Consider the following 12,237-nt stretch of genomic DNA (forward strand, 5'->3'; position numbering starts at 1 on the left):
TGTGTTGGGAAGTCTTCTTTTGTTACTAAAATGTTCCGGCAAGCTTTCCACCAAAAATTCCTAACTTTCGCCATTGTTTTGAGTTTCCAAATACTCTTCGAGACTTTCGGATTAGCTTTGAAAGAAGACTCAGGTTTCTCCTCCTCCATTTTCCTTTAGATATCGGAAGCTATTTGGTAGCCCGACTGAACGGAGTATAAGCCCGAAGAATTGAAAAGATCAAAGGGATTGGGATGGCCTCAATAGCCCTCAAATCTTTTTCAGACACCAAATTCTTGAGGAGTTCCTTTTTCCATTTCTCCTCAAGAACTATCCATCACATCACAGACTCTACTAACTCCACTCTCCTCTGCGTTTTATTACCCAACTAGATTTTGAAGCCAGATAAAGAGGGAATCCACCTGTCCTCCCAAAAAAGTTTTCGTCTCTCCATTCATAATATGCTTCCTCAACCCTTGCTTTACAATTTCTCCCCCATGCAGAAAGGCAACAACAAACGTGGTATGACCCGGGGCTTCTCTTTCATTACTTCTTTCACGATGAGGAAAACACGTCTGCATCAGTTGAAGTTAATCTTAGCCCATGCCCGAGATGTGTTCCTTCCCCTGCTTGCTTCCAGGAAAGATGAATATTAGGAAAGTAAATTCCTTTAAGAAACTTTGCCCAGTGCGCCTTTGGGTTGATGAGAAGTCTTTCAGCCTTGTCTAGCTAGCCAATAATGTGAGGTTAAAAGCCTTAAAACTGCGAAAGCCTAAACCACCATTTTCGTTGGGGTAAGCAAGGCTATCCCAACAAGCCCAGCATGCAGATTCACGTATCCTCTGGATCGCCCTTCCACCAATAATTCCTTGTTATATAGTACTTCCTCCGTCCTTTTATTATAGTCCAGTATTTCATTTTGGGCTGTCCCTTAATAAGTGTCCATTTGGTAAAGTTAGTGGGTAAAAGTTGGTACATTGTCTATTTTGTCCCTAAAAGTATATTCTATTTTGAAAAGTTAATGAGTAAAAAGTGTAATGATGATGGGTAAGTAGGGAAAGTGGAGGAAAAAGTTGATGTGAAAAGTATAATGATGATGTTTTTTTAATAAGTTGGAGTTACGAAGTAGGACATTTAAAAAGGGACGGAGGGAGTAGTATACTAATTACAGAGTTAAGCTTATCACACAATTTTTTTGGCAATAGAAAGCAGGCCATGGCATGCGCGGAAATGACTTGAATGACTGCTTGAGACAAAAGGTTTCCAACCTTGAGAGTTTTTTGAGGGCGCTCTCAACCAAAAAACTATACGCCTCAGATCTTGAAAATTTATCGGGGCTTCATTTGTATTTTTTTTTCCTTAACAAGTCCAGAAAGTATATACATCCAACACTTTAGAGCAAAATAATTGATTTAGAGTTATCTTGAAAAATAAGAAGTCGTTTCGTGATTTCAAGGAAAAACTTAGTAGTAAACGTAAATTACGAATTGTCAAATGTCGATCAACATAATTTTTGACTTGATAATGTTGGATGGTATACAAGCACCAAGCAACTTGGATAAGATTAAAAATAAAAATTCAAATACAAGCACCATCAAGCACAACCTTAGTCCAATACTAAGATCAACTAATACGAATCTAATTTCGTCAAGGACATGCCCTCTCTTATTTTCACAGTTGTATAAAAATATACTCACATACACAAGTAACATTTGATCGTCATATCCAAAACAAAACCACAAGAACTACTCATTGTGGCTTGAGAGATCTATGAAGAAACTCTCCCTTATGCGCTTGAAATGAGCCGACAATCTCTCGCGATCGGGAAGATTTTCTTTGATCAGAGAAATTTCCTTGAAGTTCTGAGCCCAAGCATGCAATCGCGGGAATGCATTTGGTTCAAACAATTTGGCGCCTACAACTTCTTCCATGACTCCAAACCAGTACGCAAGCCATCCAAATGATATGTCTACTAGTCCCAAAGAGCTTCCCCCGAAGAACATTTTATCCCCAAGGCATTGCTCTTCTAAGATCTTAAGTACTTCGATGACTTCTTTGCCAGATTTCTCTTGTGCCTCTCTGGTAGTTGATCGAAAGAAACCATAGAAAGTGAGACCCTGTGTGACCACAAAACAATGTTGGTGGCAAAATCACGGATTAGCAAGAAAAAAAAAATATTAGGGGTATGATTGGTTCATAATGGTCTAATATTTTTTGAGGTAAAAAATTTAGCAATCAAATTTTATATTTTTCAGAATGGACCGTTGGGCATGATCATACATTCTTCAAAAGCTACATAATCGCTACGAAATTCATGCAAAAATTCTATCACGTCTCAAGTAAAAAACAGAGTCCTGCAGCTTATAGTATCTTGATTATGAAGAAAATGTTAATTTATACTTGTAATCTGTTGGAGTATATGACAGTATAATCTTTACCCTAGCTGGTCGTGGAACATGAGTTTGCTCTTGGACGCAGGTCAAAAACAGCTTTGAGAATTGGACTGATTGTTTAGCTTGGAATTTCCCTATTAGGATCTGAAAAACAAAGGCTTTAGGAGTAGCAGGATGTTTAAAGAGTACAGAATCCATTAACTCATGCTGCCTGTAGCAGGAATAAGTCTAGGGTTACATCGCTAGAATTTCTGTAATACCCGTGTCTATGTGCAATGACCATCGACGTAGGGGCTGCCCTTGGACCCCCACGACTTTGATTTGGCCGGTTGAGTGACAACATAGTCAGCGAAGTGGCAAAAACTACAATTTCCACAAGCAACCATACAGTTAATGGTTTGGGATAAAAGAGCAAGCGAATAACGAAGTAATAGAAGAGTTGATCGTTTCACACTAGCATTTTTATCTTCATCCATGGATCCTTGACTCATTCAATTGAAAGTATTAATCCAACTCCGAAATTATCTTTTGCAATTTCATAATCCAACTTTTCAATTTTGCAAGTTGATCTCCCGTGTGGGAGAAACGAATTTGCTTCAAGGATATAGTATCGTAATACTAGCCTCGATTGCTAGTTTCCACGCCTGAAATTGATCCAGTAAGTTTTCAATCTTGGTTATTTTTCGGTGCATTGCAAATCTTTTCCAGTGATAAACAAATCCCGGTTCCAACAGTAAATTCTTTCAAGAAACAGATGATTCTATATATACATCAGAAGCATTGAGAAAAAAACAGCTCCTTTGATTTAGAGGAAAACATCATTTTATTAACCAAAATTGACTGAAGAACAATGGAATTCTAATCATGTCCATTTAAACTAGGATATGCTTACGAAGTTTAGGGTTACAAAAAAGCAAAGGTACTACTAGTACGTACCTTATCCTCTCCAAATTGGATCCAAAATCTAGCCACGGCTCTCTCATAAGCATCTTTCGGCAGCAACGGATTTTCGGGCCACGTTTCTTCGATGTACTCGAGGATAACGCGCGACTCGACGATCGGTTTGCCTCGATGAATGAGCACAGGGATCTTCTTGTGAACCGGGTTATATCGTAAGAGCAGTTCGCTCTTGCTGGGGAAGTCTTCTTCTATGTATTCGTAGTTGACGCCCTTTAGCTTCAGAGCCCATATCACTCTGTAACTGTACGGGCTAGGCCAAAATCCAAGTAGCTGAACTCTTTCGATGGTCTGAATCGTCTGATATTCAGGGCCCGTTCGGACAAATAAACCATAGTGGCTTATTTTTTGTCTTTATTCAAAAAAAACTCGTATCACTTGGCTTATTGTCATTTTTTTGGGAATTATTGCATCCTCACGACAAGAGGAATCTAAAAAGTAAAAAATTTTGACCGAAATCTAATTTTTTTTGAATAAAGACGAAAAAATTGGCTTATTGATTTACTTTCGTCTTTATTCAAAAAAAATTGGATTTCGGTCAAATTTTTTTACTTTTTAGATTCCTCTTGTCGTGAGGATGCAATAATCCCAAAAAAAATGACAATAAGCCAAGTGATACGAAAAAAATTTGAATAAAGATAAAAAATAAGCTATTTTGGCTTATTTGTCCGAACACAGCTTGAAGTAATACGTTTTCTCTCTTCTGTCTCATCATCTTTTAACAGAGGCTCTTAAGCCTGCCTCTCAGCGATTCCCGAGAAGAGTTGAAAAAGGCCGGTTATGGGTCTTTTTCCTCGTCTTGTAGTTTTTTTTTCCCTTTCAATTTTGAATTTTAATATGATTCCTGAGACGAAATATGAGATAATAAAAAAAACAGAAATGATATCCACACCAGAAAGTCTACCCACACAGCAATCTGTGCACAGATTGTGCACAGATTTTGTTGTGGGGCTCACCACGGGTCCCACACAAATCATCCAAACCGTTTATTAAATATAAAATATTTTTTCAAGGGCCCCCGTAAAAAACAAGCTCAATCCGGTATCTATAGGTGCTCGATCCAACCATATAACTTTTCATTATCCGAAAATCTGAATGAAAAGTTAGATGGTTGGATGAAGCACCTATAGGTATCGGATTGAGCTTATTTTTTACGGAGACCCTTGAAAAAATGTTTACATTTAATGCACGGCTTGGATGATTTGTGTGGGACCCGTGATGGGCCCCACAACAAAATCTGTGCACAATCTGTGCACAGATCAGCTGTGTGTGTAGCAGCTCTCTATCCACACAGATAAGAAATCTGTGCCAGCACGCACAGATCCCTTTTGAACCCGTATTGGGTCTTCAAAAAAATAATCGGAGCCGCTAATTTTATTTGAAATACTTTGTTTATGGCCTCTACCTAAAATCAGCTAAATTTAATATCATTAAAGGCGTTTACAAAGCATCCAACATTGTTCCAGGATTCAAGCCTAAATTCTGAGACAAAGTTAAACGTCTCATAAATGCCCTTAACAATACCCAATTTAGTGGATTCTTGATATGAACCATAAACAAAGTATTTTAAATAAAACAAGTGGCTCCAATCATTTTTTGAGGACCTGAAACAGGGCCAAAAAGGATCTGTGCGTGCTGACACATATTTCTTATATGTGTACATAGCACCTCTGGAAAAAAACGGCGGGGGGAGGGGCCGGCAAAGACCACTTTGATCTCATGTGATTTATGTGCCCCCGCACCTCTTATGGTTCGCAATAACACTCTTGTGATTTGTGAAATGTGCACATAACACTCTAAGCCAACATCAAGTAATTTAGAAGGGAAAGCTCCGAAAAGAGACCATTATTTGTTGCAAAAAATCCTAGAGAAACCAATCGAAGGTACCGACCGGTACGGGGCCCACTCTGGGCACGAATGATCTGAGTCATTCAATAATTTTAAAAAACAAAACCGAGTAGGCTTGTGAAAAATTAGCTCAATCCGATATGTGTAGGTGCTCGATTCGATCTTCCCCATTTTCATCCAATCTTCCCATTTTTTCCAATTTTTCAAAAATGAAAAAATTGGATCGAGCATCACAGATATCGAATTGAGCTGATTTGTCTTATGCTCACTCGTTTTTTTTTTTAAATTATTGAATGACTTGGATCATCTGCACAGGGTCCGAAGTGGGCTCCGCGTGGCCGTTGGTACCTCCGGTCGGTTTGGAGAGAGGGAGGGGTTGATCGGAGGGGGTGATTTCGCCGGGGTGAGACAGAGGGTGAGGTCGGCGTTGGAAAAGTGGTTTGGGGTTTTGTTTGCTGGTTTTTTTGGTGTTGGAGTTGAGAAGTGGGTGGGTACCTTGGGTTTGCAGGTTTTTTAGTTTTGAAGTAATTTACTTCTTTTTTTTTATAGAATAAATAAATAATATTTTTATGGTATAATTTAATATAAAGAATCTGATGCAGTAGATCTTTTAAAATTGAGTAGCTAATATAATAAAGTGAATTTTTAATGTGTAATTTGGTCTAAAATTTTAAAAGACTGATGTGAATGCTCTTAGTAGCAATTTAGAGTCATACACATCATGTCTCGATCATTCAATATCCGTAAATTTTCTAATCCTAAAAATCTCCATCGCATCACATCAATGATATCTTCAATTCTACCTGGCCGGATGGAACCGGAGCCATGGTGAATGGAGATTAAGGTGATTGAATCCGTGTGAAGGCTGTGAAATCAAGAAGGGACTCAGAGAGTTACATCAAAGCACGGAGTTTGGGTGTAACTTTGGGTTAGTTGGTAATTCCTATCATGTAAGCATCTTGTAAACATTTTGATTTATAGCTTTTGAGTAGATTAGGCCATAATTTTCCTCTTAGGGGTAGTTGTCCCTGAGTTGTTGCTACGTAAACTCTTAAGTTCGAGTTCTTTCGATTTAGGGGGGAAAAAAGAGTTCTTTCGATTTCTTGCTATTTGTTATAATTGATGAATTGTTTGGACATCTTGTAAAATGACTGGATTAAAATTACACTTTCATGTGTAGGATATTGTAATTTTTCGTGCTCGATATTTGGAAATTTTTGAAAAACAATACTATCGAATGTTTTTAGGCATAGTGAAAATGGTTTAGATTTGGCATTATTAGGTTAATTGTACTTTAGAATTTTTTCCAAGATATCGATTGAAAAGCCGTTCTCCTGCGTCGAATTCTGATTCCACCACTGTCAATAATCATTCATCTGCTGTTTGACCTAGAGCATATGGAGGATAAGAGAGGTTCAATGTGGGTTATTGACACTAGCTATATATGGCAGAGCCATGGCAAGTGAGGTTGAGTTGCAAAATTACATAAACAATTCTACCTTATTTTTTTGAGACATTTTGCCTCTAAGGTATTCAAAAAATGCTCCAGGAATACCCATTAGAATTACAACTTTAGCCTTTTTATCCTACATTGTCAAACAAACTTTTATGGCTCTATTTGTTTGTTTCCCTACCCCCAAATAGTTTTTATTGCCCTTTTGAAAAAATCCATTGCGTAAATAAACAAGTTGATCGGATATAGGTTGATGTGATTTTACAACATATTTTATCTTGAAAAAAAATCATATTACAATACTAGATTAGTCGCGAAAGTTGGGCCGGATACATGAATTTTACATATATATATAGAGTCCCCTTCTTATAAGGACTACTTTATTTTAATAAAATGCGGACCTCCCTTTCCCAATTGAATTTTCATGATCTGAGCCGCTCAATGTGTTCAGAACGTGATTTTAAGGTTATCCGCGAGAAATCAGCAAAAAAAAAGACCAGGAAAGGCTTCATCCGAGCAGTTTTTGTTTGTTTTTTATCTAACGGTTCAAATTACAACTGCTCAAATCAAGCCCTTCCTGGTCATTTTTTTTGCCGATTTCTCACGGGTACCCTTAAAATCACGTTTTGAACACATTGAGCGGCTCGGATCATCAAAATCCGATCGGGAAAGGCGAGAAATGGGAGGTCCGCATATAAGGTCCTCATTTTAAGGTCCTTACCTGAAGATTTCTGTATATATGTAATAAAACAGAGCTGTGTTTGAATCCAAAAGACAACCAATGCTTAAGATTTATCCCCTCCTTCTGCATAAATCCTCACCATTCATTCTCCAAATGGCATTTTTGTAAATACTTAATTTTTCTTGATCATTTCCAAATCAAACCCACCATACTATTTTTTTTTAATAACGCCCCGTCTAATTTGGAAACATGATTTCCAAACCCTCTCTCTCTCTCTCTCTCTCTCTCTCTCTGCGAATATGGCTCCCCTTCACCCAACTTCGCCTCTGCCTCCTCCCCTCACACTGCTTAGCCACCGCCTCCCTCTCTTGCTCAACAACCACAGACAGACGATACCGCTGCCGCTCTTCCCATGCTGGCAATCTCCGCCTTCATGCGCTTCCTCCAAAGACTGCTTCCTCCGCCAATCTTTGCCCACTGCTTCCTCTAGCCCTAATCACTTTCTTTTAAGTAAGCTCTCGATTCCAGAAGTTGTATTTTCATACTTTATTATGCTTTAATCTGAATCCAAATCGGGAATAATAACAAAGTTTGGTAGGGATGTACTTTATTTTATATGACTCCTGAGAGAAGACAAAGTTTATTACTCCTGTTAGAGAGTGAGAATGTTTTTTTTTTCATATCTCTTAGTAACTAGATTCATTTAGTGCTGCTTCTAGGGTATTTTCCTCCACCACCTCACGAAATTGTACAGGACCGTAATTAGGTTAGGGAAAAAAAAGAGCTTAAACGACACACAAACCGTCCCGCATACACTTTCGAAGACCGTAATTGACTAGGTGTTTGTATAAATGCCGTTCCCAAATACTCAATTGCTGTGAGCATTTTATTGACTATCAGGTGTTTGTATAAATGTTGTTCCCAATTTCTCTAACTGAAATATTACCAAAGTTCAAATATGCAACGTCAAGCAGTTCCGTTTTTTTGGTCCGAGAAGTGCATTGTTGGAACTGGCTTGGAAGGTTCGTCATCATTTTTCTTCAGGTTGTATGCATTGCGGAAAAAAAATTCCAAAAAAGTTGGGTTGCCTGACATAGCTTCTAGATTGAACAGTTTTGATTAGCCTTAAGCTAAGGTTTGCTCATGGTCTCTTTCTCTGTGTATTTTTGTAGTTTCCTCTCCAAGTTCAATAAATAGAATAAGTTTGATCCACACTTTTTGCCTACTGATGATATGAGACAATTGTCTACTAGAATCTTTGTGTCTACATTTCTTTTGAAATTGCATACTTAAGTTGTACCTTTGTTTTTCAATACTTAACTTACAACAATGATAATGTACCAATTTATGTCATGTTCTTCTAACAAACCCTGTGATAGATGACCAAAGAGAAAGACTTCACTGTTGTGTCGAGTTTTCTCAGCTTTCTACCATTTTCTTGACATCTTGACTTCACTACAATAGCCTAATGCTTTTTATGTGCTTCCCCACTGTCTCGAATGAGTTTCCTTCAGTAAACCAATTAGCCTCACTATTTACGATAAGTGCCTACCAAATGTTTGAGAAAATGTGTACTTCAACTACCAATTAGCCTTATGCTTTTCATGGTCTTAAATTGCCTGAGTTACAGGTATAATTTGCTCCAACCAAGCAGTAATCCATCTGCCTTCAAACTATTTGATAAAATGTATCAGCTAGGTTTCAGAGTTTAGATTTTTCTATCATGGACTTAGCTGTAATTGAGGCATTTACATATGCATAAGTGCATGAATGTCTGCATGCATTTATGGTGATAAGTTTCAGTCTTGGTTGTGCGTGCAATGCATGAATTTAGTATGTTTGTATTGAAGTATGCATGCAATTAGTGTTAGCATTATCAGTGTCGTAGATGCAGCCAAGACTTTTGTTTGTCATTCACATGCAAATCAATTGAACCTTCCTTTGTAATGGAGTTCCGTCGTTTGGGAAGTTGAAATCACCACGTGTTGTCATGTTCCTTTCATGCATGATGTTGGAGAAATTGAATTAGAGTTCTTGTCTTAACCTCAATTGAGAAGTTGAAACCGCCACGTGTTGTCATGTTTGAGATAGGAGAATGGTGGTCATGATAGGAGATTTAATTCTATTGTTGGTGGCTAACCCAAATGTGACGGGAGGAAGCAAAAAAAAAAAAAGGCAGTAAAGAAAAAAAGGGTTCTATTTTTAGAAAAAAGAAAGAAAAAAGGGTTCTATTGTTAGTCGTGTCTTCTTCGAATGGAGATTTATTCTATAGTTAGTGGCTAACCCAAATTTGACTGTGAATTTGATCACACTTTCTATTTAGTTGATTCATTTTTTTCCTATTAGGGTTCTTAATTGGGTACGTTATCAGGTCTCATTATGTTTGATTTCCCCCTGCTGTTCGCAGGTATCATTCGGTGACCAGATGGAGCCCTAATTGCATGTGTTAACTAGAATTTCTTGGGAGCCCAACCAAGGTAGCAATTTACAATTTATATTCGGTTGTCAACCGTTGCCCTGTTTTTTACTAAAATAGATAGTTTGCTCTAATTTGTAGGCCTAAGGATGCTGATTGAAAAGATAAAATGAAAGTTAGTGATTTTTGCCTTCGCTAACCCTCTAATGTGTATTCACTTTTTCAAATCAAGTGTTGTAATGAGCTTAAATGAATTTCTACTCAAAAGCTATAGTAAGAGTCTTGCATATTCTCAAACCAGTAACCTATGTCCTTTGGTTCATTTAAGAAAACACTAATCAATTATGATTTCAAGGGGGGCAAAGTGAGGGTGCTTTTGTTTGAAGCGATCATGTTTTTGGATTCTTAACAGGGTACGACGAATTAGAGACAATGGCTAGCAAACGGAATCCAACACACGTGGCCAATGGAGAAGAATATTCACGGGTATGAGCCTGCACATGTGGCCAATGGCTATTTCGAGAAAACAAGATTTATGCAAAACGTGCTTTAAGCAAGTTCAAGATCAGTACGGGCTGGTTTGTGTGTAATCAATGCGGACGAATGTCGAAACCGTAACCAGGTATTCATTTTTTACTATAACTTAGATGTAACACAACCAAAACGATTGAAATATTCGTATGCATTTTAGGTATAATGTCAAGATGGTCGTGAAAAACTCCACTAGCTCAATGGAACTCTTGCTAGAGGATACAAAGGCAGAATTTATCTTACAATATGTCGCATCCTATCTGAAAAAATTAATGTTAAAGGTAAATACTTAAAAGTTAGATATAAATTACACTGTATAGAATTAAAATAATATTGCAGTACCTTTATTTGCTTATTGTTTGGCTAAGATAATGGCGTGCAAATGCTCAATGATTATATTTCTCAATATTATGGGAGCTCATGCGTATTCATTATTCCTGCTCCAACAACTGGGAGTCTTGACCATGGTGCCTCTGTGGTGACTTTTGTTTTAAAAGTTGATTGGTCAGAAGAGTGTTTGCATCTTTCCAAAGGTAATAACGATTACAAAGATTGTAGGGGTGATAAGTTGTCCTTTTTTCTTCATTGTCATGCCTAGATTACACATAAACGAATTCATATTCTGTGATGGATTTAATAATTCTTAATCTTATTTATGTAGGAATGTCGAGGACTGGCAAAGAAACAATGGGGTCGTCATGATAAGAGATTTGTTAATAGATTGGGAATTTCATAAGGAATTTTTATTTGTTAGGTTAAGTTTTACAAATATATATTCGGTTTTATTACATGTGCCGAGTGATTTATGGATTAGGGATATTTTTGACCTGTTTGAATATTTTTTGCACCTCGATTTGACCTGCACATATATCGTATTTTACTTTGTTCCTATCCATTTTTTTCAATATGTCCTCCCTTTGCTCATTTTTCAACCTGTTGCTTCAGCTGTCTTCAAAATGTGTTGCGCCGTGTCTTCAGGTACGGGCATTCACTAGTATATATATAAACTAGATTACTAGGTTGTTTCTTTATGTCCCTAAAAATTATTAAACAATATTTGATTAACGTGATATTTTGCATTATATTTTTTTGATGGGATCTAAAACATGAAAGGTCCTGATTAAGAAAATGAACGCGGGCTTACAATGGGCCGAACATGACTATCTAGTCTCCTAACATGAGCTGGAGAGGATCCAAGTTACTCAGGCTCGGTAATGTGAGCTTGTAACCTGAGCCACGGACCCTCACACCGCTGGTGCACAGGCGGGCTGAATCCGTTGCATGAAGCTAGGCCAGACTCAAAAATAAAACAAAAATCCAGGTCCGAAATGGACATCACCTATACCCGGCCGATCGTAAAGCATCCAGATCCAAAAGGCTCCATCACCACCGTTGGAAACCCATCTCTTACTAATCTCGCTAATCACACGGCTACAACAGGAAAGCTTATCCTGAGACCGCTCTCTTTGAGTAATTATTCAGCCAAAACAATAAGTAATGAGATTCATGCTGTTGAGCTCCATAACAATGTGTGGTGGTAGAGAACGAGTCTGGAGCATCACATAGCAATGCTGTAGGAGTGCAGTTTAAAATAATGTTTTGCCCCCTTCATACCCTACCACACAGAAAATTATTCAATATTTATTTGAGCACCATCACGTGGTACCTTGAACTCTTTCTCCATTACACATTTGTGTAGTTTCCACTGCAAATTATATCTAGCCCACAAAAATGTGTGCAAGAGTGGAGGCATGTAAAGACAAATGAGGTCACTTGATCCTACTCATTTTGATTTCTCACACAAACATTTGATAGTTTGCGGTCAAAATTTTCTATTTTGACTCTACAAAAATTCGGTAAATTATCTCAACTTATTTCAAATGCATAGAAATTATGTGTTTTCTATTCCTTTCGAGAGTTGATAGTATTAAAAGAAAAATGATTTTGACATTTCACTTTTTTATGATGACACTCTAAA

The 12,237-nt window shown here is 37.5% G+C and overlaps 1 protein-coding gene and 1 long non-coding RNA gene across 2 annotated transcripts; one reads left to right on the forward strand and one right to left on the reverse strand.

The window, feature by feature from the left end:
- Positions 1-1,580: 1,580 nt before the first annotated feature.
- LOC131299568 (probable glutathione S-transferase) lies at positions 1,581-3,647 on the reverse strand (the record flags this gene model as incomplete). Its single annotated transcript, XM_058325153.1, has 2 exons — positions 1,581-2,096; positions 3,309-3,647. Coding segments are annotated over 2 exons (711 nt in total), but the record flags the coding sequence as incomplete, so codon positions are not given.
- A 3,934-nt stretch (positions 3,648-7,581) lies between these two features.
- LOC131300347 (uncharacterized) lies at positions 7,582-11,106 on the forward strand. Its single transcript, XR_009190931.1, has 5 exons — positions 7,582-7,822; positions 9,720-9,789; positions 10,141-10,350; positions 10,420-10,792; positions 10,921-11,106. It is a non-coding gene; the product is annotated as an uncharacterized LOC131300347 (long non-coding RNA).
- Positions 11,107-12,237: the final 1,131 nt, after the last annotated feature.

This window comes from Rhododendron vialii, chromosome 9a (genome assembly GCF_030253575.1).
Source record: "Rhododendron vialii isolate Sample 1 chromosome 9a, ASM3025357v1".
NCBI lineage: Eukaryota > Viridiplantae > Streptophyta > Magnoliopsida > Ericales > Ericaceae > Rhododendron > Rhododendron vialii.